Here is an 18,695-nt window from a genome sequence, read left to right as displayed (position 1 = left end):
GTGATATTCAACCTCTTCACACTCAAAACTCTTTGTTGCTGGTATGCATTTTCCATACACAGAGAGAGACTATATACTTTCAGGCAGAATGACCTTTGTTTTATATTGAGAGAATAACACAGCGTGAAAGAACAAAAGGAATGATAGAGTACACCATGAGCATATGTGTTTGTGTGTATCTTCTGTATTTGCTATAGAGAGCAGTATATTCCTTATATATTTAAAGGTGTACACTGAAAACGATACAACAACTGCTTAGGTAAATCCAACAAAGGCTCCTTCTGGCACTATTTTACTATCATGGTTTTCAATGGTATTGTTCAGACTTCCAAAGACCGTCTCTGCAATCAACATAAACTGATGATTAACAGGATCATTTACATTGGGACATCTGGAGAATTAAACAATGGGATAGTCAAAAGATGTGCAAGAAAAAACTGTACCTATAGTCCTCAATGTTTTATCATGAATATTATTTTCATCATAAACACTTCTATTCCCTCTCCTTCTAAACCCTCATCTTTGATGCTTGTACATGCTGTGCATGTGTAGTACTCACTTTGAAGGATCATAATTTAACATCAAGTTTCTCAGTAGGGTGAAGATTAAAATGTACAGCCTTTTAGCTTGATAGTGAGTTGCTAAATCACTTTGCATGGTATGACACAGCTCGGAGCCTTGTGCATGACATAAAAGCTCTCCATTAAGGTGGATTGTTACTATGCCCCACTGTGAAAAATGTGTTAAATTAGTTGGACTAGACATAAGGAATCCTGCTTTGGCCACTGCATTACTTTGTTGCAGGATAGAATTTTGCATTTTTTCTTTGAGTCAGATAAATATTTATAACCTTAATTGGTACATTTTTATCACTATATAAAATGTATATGTGAAGTAGATTGTACGTCTCTCACCCACTGATATTGAGCACAATACTCATTGTTTCCCCCAGAATGTCTGTGTAAACAGTCAGTTAAAGTCCACCAACCAATGAGGCTACAAGACAGGAAAAGATGATAATAATACAAAACAGAAAAGGGAAGAAGTGCTGTTGACTTTGGCAGATAATTTACTAATTATTATTAATTGTATTATCATCTGAGTTGATTCATACCTGCAGTCAAGGCCCACAAAATCATCACAGAGTTCTATATTATGGTTCATAGGCACCCTCCTCCCAGAGTTCATAAAAAGAAAGCTCAGATCACAACCATGTCTTGCATCTTGGCACCTGTACTCCCATGCCTCTGTGTAAGTCTGATTTAAGTGCTAGCTGTAGAATGCTGACTACACAAGATGAAGAACATGACCCAGTTCCTGTCCTGGTGGCCTTCCAGTCTAAACAATTTAGACACAAAATGTATAGTGGGACGAAGAGAATGGAGTATGGGGCTATCTTAGAGCACAGGCATTTTTTTAATGTAAGGCCTGGTGACAGCATTTTGAGTGATGAGTGTTTACCTTGGTGATGCACAGCAAGGCTCCTACTAACGCTACACTTGGGTTTCACGTGTAGATGAAAGCAGGGAAGAAGGCAGGATGCACAAGAGTGTTCCAAGTATACAAAAGATGAGAGCATCTGCTGATCCATTTTATGCAAATTGCGTGTGGCCTGCAGGCTGCTGAGTAGTTGGCCCTAATTTCAACTATAAGACATACATACTGATTATTTTTTTCAGCATAATGGTCTTTAGCCCACATTTCACATTTTCTGTAGCATATATCAGTCACCCAGTGAGGTAGCACAAATGAATTCTCATCTGAATATTGTAGATGGTCAGTACATTTATTCAAAAACCTATCATGCAGGCATGGTACAAACTGAAGCTGAATTGTAAGTTCTTAACAAAATTGCTTGTATGATATTAGATTAGAATAAAGTTAAATATAAAATAGTATTCATTTTGGGAAAGAAATATTCCACAAAAGCAGTGACATATAATTTCCTGGGGGAAAACTGCCTTATGCGGGAGTTAAAATTGAAAAACGTACTGTGTCACTAACTTTGGGGGGAAATGCTTTAACATAATATAGTTGTTTTTAAAATGTAAAGATTTGAAATTCCCACGTAAGATTTATTTTAAAAAATCAAACATTTAGACACAAGGAAATGCACAGTTAAGGTCACCCAAGCAATTAGAGGCTACACTTCCATTCCCCTTTCAATGCTGCACAGCTGCTGTGAAATATAGACACTGTTGTTGCTTTTTTTACCCACATAGCTAGTCAAAATGTGAAGACCTGAGCATGTGCTGGATGATAGTAGAAACTGAAGGTGTCTCGTTTTTCCTTGATGCAATCTTGTTTATTTACAAAGAATGTACAAAGTTCTGCTTCTCTGAATGCAGCAGGAACCAAGGACAAAAGGAGACATTTATTAGATTACAGCCTCAAGCTTCTTTAGCCAACAGACCCAAAAGCTCAGTACAATGCATTTTGAGAAGTGATAGTTTTATAAAGACATCTGCAGCTGTGGAAATCTTAAATTCACCATATTTGTAAAGTTTACAAAAGAAGGCTGCGGTTTGTTTTGGTGTGGATGAGTTTCTGCTGACCTTATAAACAGGTACCGCAACTATTAAAGAATGGGAAGATGGCTCACTCCTTAATTGCCAGCAGCACTGGCTATTTTTTGTAAGGTGAAGTTGGATTTTCCCACTTCTTTGGCATAGCTGTGAATTATGGTAGGCCACACGTTAATGTTTGTCTCCTGCAGAGGGAGGGTGAATCATAGGGCTGTCTGATGGCACATTAACATTTTAGTATGGCCACTATAGCCACTCCAGTGTTAGTTCTGTGGCTATTTTTAGTGAGGTGATGTATGTAGCTTGAGAATAGAGTTTTGTTTTCTGCAGCCCTTTCTGTTACGGCATTCTCACACCAAGTTACTGATACATCTGTTCAATTTTAGCTCCAACTAGCTGACATTTTTTTCTCTGGGAATTCCCATCATGTATAATGCATTCAAATGTGTCACTTTCATGTGCATTATGTGTTTATAAGTGGATTATGTGTAGGTCTGGACATATGTGCATCAGTGATAGAACCTAACTGCAACAGATATGTCGCAAGGAAGATGTCATGATGAAATCTAACATTTTTGTAGCTGTGCATGGGCAAGTTACAAACGAAGACTGCAAGCATATGTCCATCGTGAACTATACTTGCACAACTGGGGAGGTTCATCTTCACAGGTGTGGATTTCCTAAACTCTGTTTTAATAAACAAAAAACAAAAAACCAAAGACATGCAGGGTTTGTAATGTACATGTAAAGTACATGGAAATCAATACATACTTTACGGGCCACACCACCTCGTTAAAGGCACCGGTCCTGCGTGAGAGAAATGGAACAAACCAGTTTGGAGTTTGTGGTGTAAGCGATCTGAGATATTGGGTAGTTCTCAAAACATGAAATAAGCTGTCTCACCAAACTCCTTCTCTGAATGGCTTTGAGTTTCTAGTAAGATTCATAAGATCCTACCTGTGAAGATTTCAAGCACATGGGTTTAGTTTTGGTGAAGTTAAAATGTGGAAAGCCTTTATTGCAGAATCCTTAGGTCCAGGTCTGGGACATGGAGGTTATGCTCCGCAGAACCCATTGTGGGCAGCAGCAAAAGCAGGGAACATGGGGGGAAATAATCCATGAACGAGGAAGAGAAAGAGAAGCTGGGAGAAAGGGAGAAGGGGGTTTAAAGAAGTGTAGTGGTTGGCCAAGAGGTGGAGGAGAAAAGGGGTTAATATAGAACCCAGAGAAGGCAAAGAGAAATTGGGAGGCTGATAATGAGGAAGAAAGAGCCTCAGGAAGAAATGAGGAAAAAAGAGCTGAGAGACAGAGAAATATGGAGGCCAGAGAAAAGGGGAAGGACAAGAAAAGAGGTCATAGTAAGGAGGCTGCAGCACAAGAAGCAGCTTTGCACTCAGTAGCAGAACTCACTGGGAGACCTGCAGGAACTTAGGCAGGGAGCTCTTTGGGTTTTGTGAAGCCTGAATATGACTACAAGTGCCTGCCCATGTCATGCCCCATATGCTTCCTGGAGGGCACTGGGTGAAAAGGGTATTTATGTGTTTAATAGGTGAGATGGATTGGCCAGAAGAGGAAAAAAAGTCATGTGATTTTATCTAGACTGCATTATCATGATGCCTATCCCCCATGTCCACACAACTATATACTTACAACCCATTGAAATGTCTGTTCTTCCTGTGTTGTGTTAATTGCACACCCAGATCATTCACAATAGCTGATATTACTGGGCTAGCACACACATGGTACTGTGTTCTGATAATAGAGTGCTGTTAACATACTGGTTTGAAAATAGATGTTACTTAGGTGAGAGATTTTTACTTTAACGTTTAGCTCTTTTTTTCCCCCTGAAAGCACAAAACTCTTTGTGAATTGAGAGGTTAGAAGCTAGGGTCACATTTCCTAGCATGTTGTTACCAAAACAAAATAAATGCATTAGATCAGGAGGTTAATTTACTGCTTCCTGCTGAAAGGATTATAAATACCTTTTTATTCTTCTTATCTCAGGACTGAAATGTGGCTTGTGGTTTTCATGAATGAAGCTGCTGCCTCAGAGGCTTATGGCAGATTTTCCTGATAAGGTTTCCTTTCAATTTTGTTCACTGGCAAAAATAAAAGGAATTTCACTTACAGTATGTTGGTTTTGGACACATTGTGATCGGTGTGGATACCAGTGAGACACTGTACGCCCGATTTGCAGATCAATAAGGTTTAATGTGCAAGGTTTTCTATAAATGTACTAGTTAGATACAAAGCCTAAAATTAACTACAATATATCATACTCACTAAGCCTGGAGAGCTAAGCAGTCACTCAGAAGGCTGTATACAGGAACGGCTTTCTTCAGGGGCCCCGCCAGGGAGTCAGTGCCTCTGGTCCAACCGGCAGCACCTCCCGCGGAGTCAGGTGTTGATGGAGCGCCCCCCTTTGTCTAAGTGATAACTACTTATATCCTTCCATAAACAACCTTCACCTAATTATCTTTTTCTCATTATCATATATGCTAATTATCTACATTGGGTTTCCACCCTTAACTACATTCCATTCTTACCATAATAATTGGGGTCGTCAAAACAACATCTGGTGATAGGAGGGGCAGAGTAAAAGTATGCCCCTTGGCAATAAAACAATGTACCCCAGACATTCAAGGATAAGTTCTTGTTCCCATCACTGTTATCTATGTGCAGCTGCAAGCATACAGTATCTGTATTTTGTCTTATTATGTGCCGTGCTATGCAGAAACTGAGACATCTATACTGTTATTCAGTCTCTGTCAACTGAAAGATGTCATGCTACGGGGGTCAGAATAGCCAAGCAAGCAATTAAATGCTATGCTAAGCCTGTAGGACAGAGGTCAAGCAACTCAAATTGTACTGGGCCTCCAACACAGTATACCCTGTTTCTACTGGAGTAGAGGAAAGCTGTGATGTTCTGTGTAATGCTCCTTTTCTCTTAACTAGTCTGCTGGCAGTAAATGAAGCAGAACTTCGTTAGTGTCACACCTGTCACACAGCTTCTGCATCTTCAATTTATCTTTCTCCCAGGGAAGGTTAAAAATGTAGCCTGTAGTTGGAAGATGCACACAGCAGGATCCTGCACAAGGAAGATAAAGTCTGTCAGTAGAAAGTGGAGTCATTGATATTCTTCAGTTTCATTCAGTGTGGATTTATTTCACAACTAGAGTGCAATTTAAACTACATTAGCCCTTTAATTCAGACAGAGTTGAGTTTGTGGGATGCTGTTTGACCAGTTTGGTCAATATTTATACATCAAGGCCTGTTGCTGGCACAATCAGTTTACCAACAACAGAAAGTGTGGTATATACCATTTCCACTACTACCTCCATTTTTCAATGGCGCCCATTTCCTCCCCACTGTGTGGTGCTGAAGAAAAATATTTTTTTTAATTGTTTTGGTTCTTGCTACTCCTCAGCCTCCTCTGCTCCTGTCCATGCTGGTCCACTGTCCCACCGGGGGGCCTTAGGCTGCTGTCTATAACACACTAATACAGTGTTTCTTAACCTGGGGTTTTAGAGGGGTCGCAAGTGCAGATCTGGTATTGGGGGTGGCAAGAAAGGCAATTGCCTGGAGCCACAGGGGCGCCATGAAACTAAGTTACATGCCTCAGCCCCGTGGGGGTGGGACTCAGGCTTCAGGGGTACAGTAGTTTGGAAAGGTTAAGAACCACTGCACTAATATTTCCTCCTCCAAAATAGAGTAGAATTGGGACTGACAGAGAACAGATTTACTCAACCTAGCTCAGTGGGACTGTGACGCTAAGCCCGAAAAAGCCAAGCAACTTTACAAATTGTATGACCCAAATCTGACCTTTAAAGATATATTATAGGAAAATACAATGGTAGTGAGGGTTGTTCCTTGTAAGTAGACTACAGCTTTGATATGCAAGTGTATTGTTGGTAGTTATCTGATGTTGTTTACGTATCTCTTGTTAGAGGTTAGCAATGTAGATAAGCTGCTTTCCTGTCTATCACTGTTCTATTGATTAAGAATTCAAAAGGAACATATGAACATGTAGATGGAACTTTAAATGTAACAATACCATTGTTTTTATTTCTCTTTGAAGTTTAAGTAGTAAATACCTGTAAATGGTTGTAAATGGCCAATTATCTTGGGCTAATATAAATAGTTACCAGTGTGCACAGACCTAGGAGGTGATACTTCAGAGTCCCAAGTAATCATCTATTAATTGTTCAAGGAGGTACCTGCTGCCAAGAAAATATAGGTCAGCCTGCATGGATCTATAAAAGACTCTAGTGGACTCATCCTTTTTAATATCAAATCTGTCCAAGTTTGTCAAGGAAAGTTTGGATTGCAAGATTAGGATCCCAGCACCAGCCTGGAATCACCCTGATAATTCTCATGGGAGAATTTAAACAAACTCTGCACATGAACTATTTAGTCTTCATTTCTCTGGACTGGATTTCTAACAAAGAAGCTCCAAACAAGGACTGATGACCCCCAAGCTATTTTGGTAATTTCAGAGACTTTGCAATTTAAGAACTTTGCAATTCAGTTATCATCTCTACTTTGAAACTGACCTAAGAGTGTTATTTTCATCTGTGTATGTATACTGACCTTTTAACCGTTACTCTTTCCTTTTTTTCAAATAAACGTTAGTTTAGTTAATAAGCATTGGCTTTAAGCATGTATTTTGGTAAGATCTGAACTATTCCTTGACCTGTTTGGTAATGTGTCTGATCCGTTGGGGTTGGTAGAACTTTTTTACATATGATGGATAAAGGTTTTCAGTAATCCCTATCATATTTGACTTGGCTGTCTGGGTGCTAGCCAAAGAACTGGATAGTTTTAAGGGAACTGTGTTTTGTCTACTGAATGACCAGTGAGGTCATCAGAAGCTGTTTGTTGCTCGCTTGATATATCTCATGGAAGAAAAACCACTATTATTTAGGGCTTTGCCTGCCCCATTCTTTGCAGTTTGCCCTGCTTAAGCTATCTCAGCATGGCTCCCCTGGAGGCCAACGTCACAGGAACAGATGGACATCTCAGCACTAAATGCAGCGAACATTAAACTAACAATGAAGTGACCTATAGGGAACCTGTGAAGAGATGCTAACATGCCTACTACCCTTTGAATCTTTTTTGAGCAGAGCACGCTCAAAGTCATTGTGACTGCTCTTTGTGATGACTATTTAAACCTTTGGATGGAGACACAGCGTGTTCGTACTAGCTGTTATTCACAAATGTACATGGGTTCCTGTTAGCTCCATCCAAGCCAGGAGGAACAGAATGTTTGGGCTTGGCTATTTTGACTGGTGTTCAAAAGTTGCAAACTTTCAAAGTTTGCTTTGTTATCAGTAGTTGGAAAATATTTTTCCAGGAATAATTCTCCAAACCAGTTGTGTTTCTTGGAGCTGTGTACTGTCATCAGCTGTTACAGGGTTGGGTGCCTTCTGGTGAATTATTAGATATTTTGAATACAATAGCAGAGCAGAGCCATAAGAAGTTTGGGATTCAAATAAGCACCCCAACGTAAAGTCTGCAAAGGCTACCTAGGGTCATGCTTGCCCACAATCTCATTTTAGCCCAGATTGGTCAGGTTTTTAACCTCCATTTTAGGTTTTTGTAGTCACCAGCAGCTCAGCTAACTGAGCTGATCTTTACAAGAAAAGATGGATAGCTTCCTGCCATAATGGGTCGCCATAGGAAGCAGGTGGAAGGCCTGAGGCTATCTCAGCTTTCTGTCTCCTTACTCAGTTGCTCTGCCCTCTGCAGGGTCCAAGGGCTAAACATAAAACAGTCAGAGAGTACGCAGCATCCAAATGACCACCCAGCCTGAGCACTGAAGTGATGGGCCTGGAATAGCGTCAGGGCTCCCATGCGTTTGAAAATACTTAACAGAGCTCCGCTCCAGACAGCTCCAGCTGAATATAAGCCCTGAACAGGAGTCTTTGTCTAACAAATAATCCATAAGTGATACAGTAAACGGTACTAGTAGAAATAGTCTTTTTTATACATTTTTCTTTCAGAGCAACATGAGAGCCAAACTAAGTGGAAATCTGCAAAGTATGAGAGACTTTGCAGTGGGTTACTAGCAAGAGGTGTGATTAATTGATTTTGTTTTATTTTGGATGTTCTCCTCTAGAGAGGAGTGATCTATTTTATATAGGAAAATAAGGGTAGGAATTAAAACAAAACAAAACCAATACCTGCTCAGGGGAACTACCCATTTAACATAAATGCTTCAAAGCTGCCAAAGGGGGAAAGTGAGTTTCTGTTTATGGTGTCCCTGACACACATTAGCACTCAGGAGTCTCTGGCTCTCAGTCCGGTGTGCACACCACTTGGCCATAATTTCTCTTGTGGTATATGTGTCATAGTGAAGTGAAAGGCATTCCACACTCTGAATTTATGACTGACCCATGATATAGATCAGATGGTAATTCCCTATCAGTAAGCTAATGTAATCTGTGACAGCTGTGCTTCAAAAGACTCAGAAATTCTATCCAGAACAAGCACTCAAAATTTGGGGTGTGTATCTGAACTTTATCAGACTACCTGAACTTTTAAGTGCCCTCTCCCAGAGTGCCCTCCCTTGGGCTCCTAGTTTTTTTTAAACCTCCTTGTCAACAGCAGACATTGCCCTCTCTGCATCCAACCCTGCAACTTATAGGAGGCTTTGGAGGAAAGGCGTCACTCCTTTTTTCTTTAACGCTGGCATTTTCCCACTGAAAGAAACATCTTGTAACATGCCAGTACCTCACTTACCCCAAGAATAGCACCCACAGGCCACTGTCCAGACCTGAACTTAGTGCAGATACATTTCAATAGTTTCTCATTTGGGGGTGTGGGAGAACATAGTTCTCAGCATGCCCTTAAATTAGAGTGTACTTACCACAGGAGAGAAATACACTGAAGCATTGATGGATCTTAGGGCTTATTAATGGACAGGTTTCCAAATGTTTCTGTTTGCAAATCTCGGCATGAGTGGATAAAACTAATCCAGAGAAGTTTCATGGTTACAGTAATTACATATTTTGGGATTTGTACCATTTCTTAAGGATAGATCTTCTGGGGGTACATTTTTAAAAATGGACTCCCCAAGGAATGCCTGTCCAAATGCTTGTTTGGTTGCAATAACTGCACACACAAATACAGACACAAATGGTTACTTGGGCAGATGATTAGTGATTTGCATGCAGAAGCATTTGAAGTAGTTGCACGTGCAGCTGTGTGTGGGTCCAGCTTTTGCGCACAGACCAGGTCTTCTGCCTTTCGAAAATTTGGTCCTGCTTTCTGTTTCTTTTCTAAAGGCCAAATCCTTACTCAGGTAAATATTCCATTGACCTCAGGGAGAGCTTTACCTGAATAAGGGTCCTCGGGATGTTGGCTCATCGCTGATAATTTCCCAATAAAGGGAACGCTAAGTATAGGCATCTAGCAGCTGTTTCATCTCTTCAGTGAAGTTTCTTGCCACTGTACTTTGTAATAAACTAAAGATGATATTAACTAATTTGGCAAACTTGGGGTAGTTCAAAATGCACGGTGCGGGGTCCTATGGTGTTCTGACTCAATTTCTGTGATGGCAGGGTCAGAAAAGTGACACTAATTTCCCCTTGGAAAACTGTATGCTCATAAGAGATGATGTGACAGAAGATGATTCTGTCTAGGCAATGCTGTGAGATTATTCCCTGCTTCTGTAAGTGGTACTGTAAGGAAATATATAAAAACATGCCACACCTCATTAATCTAAAGGGCCTGCTTGTTTTCAGAAGAATGTTTTGAGAGGTAGCAAGAGTCAAACTTCATTATTTTACTGCAGAAATAGGGAGGATTTGAGCCTTTGAGCAAAATTGTGTGGTGTGTGTGTGCATGCATGCATGCGCATGTCTACATGATCCTTTCTGGACTATTTTTTAATTAAATTTGTATTCAAGAGTAATAGTCCAAAACACGACAGTAACATTAGTGTGAATTATAGAGCTTTGAGCCATTACTGCAGAATACGGTACTATATTTATAAGAGAAAATAGTGTTGCTTTAGTCCAGTGGCTCTCAACCTTTCCATATTACTTTACCCCTTTCAGAAGTCTGATTTGTCTTGCATACTACCAAGATTCATCTCACTTAAAAACTACTTGCTTACAAAATCGGACCTAAAATTCAATAGCGTCACAGCACACTATTACTGGGAAATTGCTTACTTTCTCATTTTTACCATATAATTATAAAAGACATCAACTAGAATATAAATATTTTACTTAAATTTCAGTGTATAGAATATGGAGCAGTATAAACAAGTCATTATCAGTATGACATTTTAGTTTGTACCGACTTTGCCAGTGTTTTTTATGTAGCCTGTTGTAAAACTAGGCAAATATATAGATGAGTTGATGTACCCCTTGGAAGACCTCTGCCTTACCCCCTGTGGTACATGTACCCCTGGTTGAGAACCACTGCTTTAGTCAGCATTCCAGCAACATTCTTGTTCTGCAAGCAATATGACTGAATTGCAATACAAGATTTGAGTTGATCACTGAATATAATGGAACATTGAACTGCTGCATTAACGTGTGTTTATGGTGCCCACATATTATAAAAATTCAAGCGTGTTGCAGATTGCGTGCATACCCAACTAACGTGAAAGATTTATGGGGTAAATTACTATTGCTGTATAGTAGGTCAGTCAAACTGAACAACAATTGCTGTATTCAGCTCGCTGCAAATATCAGCTTTGCCTTTTCATGTCTTCAGTTTTCCTGAGGCTAAAGTTCTTTGCAAGCTCAGAACTACATAGTTTGGGTCTGTCTGAAGGCTCTGCCATTTGAAAAGTCATATTCGCAAGGAAGGGGAAAATTTGTGTTTTAATAGACCTTTGTGTTGGCATTTGTGGTGACCTGTGGATGAAAAAAATCTATAGAAGCCATTAGTTGAAATGTATGTCAGAAGGAAAACATAATAGTGGTAGCCCAATTAAATTCTTTTGAATTCATTCTTCTATTGATATGACAGTGTAATGTGGAAGAGGTGGGGGAAGAATTTGCACTGAATACTCCCACTGTCTGTCACTTGCCTTGCTTGACTACAAAGTCATCTCTGAACAGAAGCAGACCGTGTAAGATTAGTGAGAACTTGGGGCCAAATTTTCTTTCTTTGATCCTGTATTGTCATTATCAAGGACAAGATCTCTTAACTTATAGCTGAAATAAGAAGCTCTCTCCAACTTCAAAATGAGATCTAGACCAATCAGATTATCAATGACTATTAATGTACTGTTAGACTTTTTTTTAATGGGAAGAGCACAGGTTCTGAAGTAGTAGAAGGCACAATAACACTATTTTTAATAAAGGGCATTTCTAATTCTTATGTTCAAAGACACCCAAGCCAGTATGTTTGTTGTGTACACCTGTAAACCATTTTACAGTGAAAACATTTTTATTTCGGATTTCTGCCTTGCATATAAATGCATGACTATAATTTACTTGTTGACTGGAACTATTTATTTTACTCTAACTGTGTTGTATATTTTTCACTGAATATGCAATGCCAATGAGCTTGAACTCATGACTGATCACAAATAAGAGTCACTAATGGGTTGACCCTATATGAGGTTTGAGTTACTGCAAGGTTACCAGGGTGGTCACTGTAGCTCTGGTGAAAGTTATTACTCATATTCTGATTAACCACAAATTCCATAAGAACTTAGCATAATTCCAAAAGTACATTTCTACCAACACTAATTTGTGGTGTCCTATTTTCTAAGCAATAGAATCTTGAAGTATAACATAAATATTAATGAAATTCTGACCTCTCTAGACTGCTTTAGTTACAGTGCCTGATGATGCACTACATGAAATAGCCATTTAAGAGCTTGCTTCCAAAAATGTACAGTAGAATACCCATTTTAATGCAAGAAAGAGCACGGGAGACCAAGGAGAAGAACACAGTGTATAAGCAAATGCTTCACACATCATCATTAAATACTGAAATGCCAAATATGTAGGTCTAGGTCTTCAGCCCCACTTCATCTTTTTGCTTTTTGCTTACAGTGGTGGGCAAAGCAGCCCTAAAACCAGCCTAACCAAACTCTTGAAAACCCCCATTCAGGGCAGAATCCGAGGTGGCGTAGAGCTGCAGTAGCAAATTCTATGCCACTCATTCTATGGCCTCTATGCAGGTGATGTGTCATTGGGAGAGGGGGGAGTGGCTGAGCCCCTCCAATGCTGCAGTGATATCCAGCTACTGGAACGAATGTTTGAGAGCTGTGTGTTGGCACTGTAAGATGCAGCAGGCTGCTTTTACTTGTGCCAGGTGTCTGGACGTGTGTAGATTGGCCACAGGATCTAAGGGTTACAAAAGTGGCCTATAGCCATTTTTTCACATGTCCATTCTCTGGTCTTGCACTGAGTGTGGTAACCAGAGTGGAGGAATTCCCACATACTCCCTCTACCATGGTACCTAGGTAAGATATAACATGGTAGGTTTTGTGCATACCTATAGACTTCCAAATATATGCATACAGTAGCTATGTGATGGAAAAGTGTCATTATTGGGGATACAACCTGCACTTCCCAGTTTCTAAAGTAACTGAGCAACAGCATTATCATGCCATTTAACCCTCTCCAGGGCCCCTCTGTATAGTGGTACCAAATTCTGTGACCGCAGCTACTTAATTCTGTGGATTTATCATAAAGAAAAAAGTGTTTAAAAAAGAAACAGAACCATGGTAAGACTGGTTTGCTGCTGCCCAAAGTCAGGAAGCAAGATTGTGATATAGCATCAAAAATTATCTAAGACAATATCAGGGTGACACATGTCTAAGAACAAAGGATTCCAGGGGAATATGCTGGGGAGGAATAACAGAAGAAAGCTGGAATGCCTTTGAAGTTTTGCTGTTAAATTTAGATCCTAATTTTGAAAGGTAGAAGATATGAATAAACTATTGATTTTTTTTCTAAACAAATAAAATCCAAACCATGCTGGTTCAGTTGGAAGGTCTTTTGTTACAATGTGAAAATACATCTTTTTTATGCCTGGGAGGGAAGCATGGCAGCTACTTTTCAGTAATAAAGGAAGAAAGGCTGCTGGCAGGAGAAACCCTGAAAGGATTCTGTCTTCTGACCAGGGGATTGTAGACTATATTAATATTGCTCCTATGTTTTGCAGCATGCAATCTTATGCTTATTTGAAAGCCAGAAGTACATACAACTCATTTAGTCTACATGTTGTGACAGGGGCTACCGGAGGGTAATAGAAGGGCGCTATGTTAGCCTAAGACTGATCAAAGCCCTATTCCCCTAGCAGCTGCCCAAGGTTTCCTTCAAGCTGATCAGGGCCAGCTGAGGCCAAGGTCAGCTGAGACCAATTAAGGGCTGCCTGGGAGCAGATAAAAGCTCCCTGCCAGCCAGGCAGGGGGCTCCTGGAATCTGGAGAGTTTGGAGTTTCTGGGAGAGTTTGAAGAGTGTGGAGAACGGGGGAGCAGGAGAACTGCGAGTGGCAAGGAGCCAGAGAAACGCAGGGGGGTTTGGCTGTTGGAGTGGCCCCTTAGCCCCGATGGAAACCAGGGTAAGGAAGCAGCCCAGAGGGAACATTCTCATAGTGCGTTATAGCAGCAGCCAGCCACTGCTGTCAGCCAGGGTCTCTGGGCTGGTGTCCGAAGAAGAGGGCGGGCTCGGACACCCACTACCCCACTGCAGAATCCTGAGGGCACTGCTCGGCCGGTGAAGGCCCGAAGGGAGACGGGGCAGAAGTGGGACGGTCACCATTTTAGGACTGCTGGGAACCTTGGGTGGCCATTTTGTGCCCGCTGCACCAAAAGAAGCTCTCGGCCCACAGGAGCACGAAGGCCACCTTACCACAATGTCATTTTTGTCCTCATTTGCCTTGTTATGATTCTATTTGAATTTGATTTTTGGGAAATTTGCATTGTTTTGACTCTCTCTCTCTGTCTCTCTTTTTAAGGTCAACTCAAATCAAAACATACTCGTGGGATAATGCCCAGGTCATTTTGGTCGGTAATAAATGTGACATGGAAGACGAGCGGGTAATCTCCACTGAGAGAGGCAAACATTTAGCAGAGCAACTTGGTAAGAACAGAAATGATTAGAGAATGTTGTGTTTGCTTGTAACATTGCATAGAGCGCTGTCACTCATTGCTATAATAATTTCAATGAAAAGTTCATCCATCTGCCAATGTAAAGAAATATGTCAATGGCAAATGATGCACAGCACCTGCCCTCTACTTTTGATGGTTGAGATGTGAACTACTTGTGTTGGAATCATTGTAATGTCTGTAATGTCATTAGAATGGGTACACAGCTAATGCTGCATCCATTAGTGGGCTTATTCAGAACTGTGACATGACACAGCTACCCATACAGTGTCCTGAAGGAGATCTCGGGTTGGTTTAGACTAGAGACCTATTTGATATAGCAACAGAGCCTGTTCTTTATTCCATCTCTTAGTCTGAGAGTATGGGAAGGGTTACTAAATACAGAAAACTATAAGAGATTATTACACGCACACTCACACTCAAACTAGGAAACAAAGTAAAGTCCATACAAAATTAAGAGCAGAATCAGTTATGAGAAAAAGGTGAGTGGTTAAGAGTAACGCAGTAAAATTAGCTTCTCTAGCCTAAGATAACTGTGAGGAGTTCTAACCTTCTAAAGCTCCTACTCTAGGTTTATGATAAGGACACAGTTTGCTTTTTAGTTCCTTGCTGAATTGTCAGCACAGCAATTGCAGACCAGGATCCATACTACTCACACGTGCATCCCTTTGAAATTGATGTGCTTCTACCAACCACCTATGCATACTTGCCCAAAACAACACTGTAAGGGGCTTGCAAGCCAGCTACAGTAATTTGTCTGGGTTCAGGGTGTATAAGTTGGTTGTTTTCTTGTCACTCCCATTAGAGCCTTGCTAATATTATTTGTTTCATAAAGTCATATGACTTGCTTTCCTAAAATCCCAGATACACTGTTTAGTAAAAGTGGAAAACTCACGGCTTATGTATAAAAGGGAATAGTTTAACCAATTAAAAAAACAAGTCAAACCTTTAGCCAAAATATCAGCTGGAACTTTTTTGCAAGTTCAGAAAGCTTGGATTATTATTTACAACATATAACACATACAATAGACTACACATCCAGAAAGGTATTCAACTCCCATTGAAATCAATGGAGTTACTCTACATTTACACTGGTATAAATGAGGCAGAATCTGTGAGCCAGGCTGCAGCAGAGACCAAAAAAGAAGTAAATCCTTTTGAAAGAACAACCATAATGTTTTGTTCAGAGTTACAAACATTTCAGAGTTATGAACAATCTCCATTCCTGAGGTGTTTGTAACTCGGACGTTCTACTGGACATTTTTGCCATTCGTTTAAACTCACTGTGGAAGGGCACTTTTTGGGTCCTGGTGAACAAGCGATAAACTTCGGTTCACCTTCTTCTTTTCCTTGCACAAGTGCTTAAAGAAAAAGCTATCATAAGCAGAAGGAGGAGAGAGTCTTTCATACCCATGGTCCTGGGCCTGGGTCGAACCCCAAGCTGGGGAGTCTGTTCACTTTTCTGCTTATGTTACCTTATTTTAGATTCTTGTCGTAACCATTCTCCCTTTTGAAAAGCACCATGTTGCCTGCAGCACTGCTTACCCTGCTGAGACATTCCATCCAACTGCACCCACCTTCCTTGTGCCCCATCTAGCTGAAGAAACACAACTCCAAAACAGTCATGCAAACAGGGACCATAAACCAGTCCTTAAAAGATGGCAGAAAGGTGTGTGCATCCAAGGATCTGTTGGATCTGGCAGAACGGATTATGCTCCAACAATTGCCCCCAACTGCTTAGAACTGATTTTTTTTAACTCCTCTGTTTTCAGTAAACACAAATAGTTGCCATAGCAACTACTTGGGCATGTTACTTTTTCTTACAGAAACACACCCTCACCAACATGACCTATTATTCCCTCTGTGCACACTCAGAATCCCCATTCATATGAATGGGAGATAGGAAAGTGTATTGAATGGAGCAGAGGACCCAATACCGATGTATCAAATAAGCAAATATTTTTCCTAAATTTTAAAGAGGAAGGGACGGTGTTAAAACGGTGCACTTTATGCTCCAGTTTGTTTGTTTTTTTTAAATCTCACAGTTGACAGAATTGTCAATGAGGCCAAGAATTTAGCAAGATTTGAAGAGGGATCAGTGGGTTATATAGATAACAAGAATGTCCAGGTGTAAGAGTTAATACTAAAAAAAGAACATGGGCGTGGGGAAAAATAAAACCTCATGTTTCAGGTTTTACACCAGTCTCTAACTAGTGGGGATTAGTATTAGACCTTCATGGGGGACAGATTATCCAATATTTGCCGTCTAAAAGATTTCTTGCATCTTCCTCTAACGTATCTGGTGCTAACCACTTGTACTGGTGTAGATGGACTTTGGGTCTGATCCAGTACAGTAATTCATATATTATTATGATTCAATCCACACACACAGAGGCCAGTGTTACTTCTGTCCCTGAGGGCATGTCTGCACAGCAGCTGGGAGGTGTAACTCCTATCTAGCATAGACATACATGTGCTAGCTCTGCTTGAGCTAGTCTAAAAAATAGCAGTGAGCCTGCAGTGGCCCAGACTAGCAGGCCAAGTACATACTCAGGGGGTGATGAAGGATTATATGCTGGTGGCTAGCCTGAGCCACTACAACCATGCTGAATATTTTAGGTACTAGCACGTGTGCATCTACCCACGCTAGGAATTACACCTCTCAGTTGCTGTATAGATGTGCCCTCTGTTCTACTCAAAGCTCCATCAGCTTTATGAGGAGGCCCATATAAGGTGTGTCTGGTAAAAAACTTAATAGATTTGTAACTTGCCTGTTGTTCATATGAGGCCAAATGCTGCTCCTGCATGCACCTGGAGTAGAGCTATGTGGAAATGTAGTTCCACTTTGTGGAGGATTTTACATTTTGAAATATGTTTTTGTTCCTATTAGCAATGGAACCCCAAAATTACCGCAAAAGAAAATTCCGGAAAAAAATGAAGTTCAGTCTATGCCAAACATTTTCTATCAACAAAGTGAACTTTCCATTTCTATTTTTAATTGTATTATATAAATTTAAATTTAAAAAATTCAAACTTAAAGAAGTTGTTTTCAAAGGCAAAGTCAAAACATTTCATTCCAAAAATATGGAACGGGAGGTTTTGACTTTGTTAGAACTCTTTCTCTCCCACACCACGACCCACCCCCCAAAATGTTGGAAAAATCAAAATGATTTTGCAACGCATTTTAGTTTTGATGGAACTGCACTTTTTTAATAGAAAATGATTCCATCAGAATTTTTCCAACCAATTCTGTCCTTGAGCAACAGTCAACAGGGATGTAGGTGAGGCAGAATTTGTCCAATCTTCTTTATACAGTCTCTTCTTTTTCTGATTTTGCTGCTATTTCATGCTTGTTTAACACACGTTAATCTAACATAACTTAATTTTTTTTTATCATGCTAAGATGAAAAGAAACTGGTTCTGCAACAACAACAACTTGCTCCCCGCAGAACATAATCTGGCAAAGAAAATATATAAATGTGGCAAATTGGCCAGTAGAGGGAGCCAATTAATGTCATGTCATTACTGATGTGGTGAAAATAGCTATTGAATTCAAACAATTTAGTTCATATACAATGCTACATATAGGGAAAATACTCAATGTCAATTTATTGTCTGCTTTTTCAACAAAAAGAAAGTTCCTTTCTGTAAGTAAATGTTACACATCATGTATTATATATGGAATATCAGTTCTTTAAAAACTTGTTCATATTTATTCTAAAAAGTTTTACATCATTGCTGAATGAAAAATCTAATTTAAGCCCCCAATCCTGCCAACACTTTCACACATGCTTAAAACATTCTGGGACATGTAAAAATGTTTGGAAAAAGTTTGAAAATTGCACGTGCCCCCATTGTATATGCAAAAATGTATGGATGCACCCGAGGGTGCTGAGGGAATTGGTTGAGGTGATTTCAGAGCCATTGGCTATTATCTTTGAAAGCTCGTGGCAACAGGGGGAGGTCCCTGAGGACTAGAAAAAAGCAAATATAGTGCCCATCTTCAAAAAAAGGGAGGAAAGAAGATCCAGGGAACTACAGACCAATCAGCCTCACTTCAATCCCTGGAAAAATCACAGAGCAGG

The 18,695-nt window shown here is 40.1% G+C and overlaps 1 protein-coding gene across 1 annotated transcript in view; it reads left to right on the top strand.

Annotated features, from left to right (window-relative positions):
* RAB3C (RAB3C, member RAS oncogene family) overlaps positions 1–18,695 on the top strand; it is a 187,208-nt gene that overhangs the window by 154,878 nt on the left and 13,635 nt on the right. The window contains exon 4 of the mRNA XM_067568489.1: positions 14,460–14,584. Coding sequence (XP_067424590.1) covers positions 14,460–14,584 — 125 coding nt within the window. The remainder of the gene's footprint in view (positions 1–14,459; positions 14,585–18,695) is intronic.

The sequence above is a fragment of the Emydura macquarii genome, unplaced genomic scaffold, assembly GCF_026122565.2.
Source record: "Emydura macquarii macquarii isolate MOO-44397 ecotype Brisbane River unplaced genomic scaffold, CSIRO-AGI_Emac_v2 contig_2897, whole genome shotgun sequence".
NCBI lineage: Eukaryota > Metazoa > Chordata > Testudines > Chelidae > Emydura > Emydura macquarii.
The sequence above is the reverse complement of the archived record's forward strand: the minus strand, read 5'-3'. Positions and strand labels throughout refer to the sequence as shown.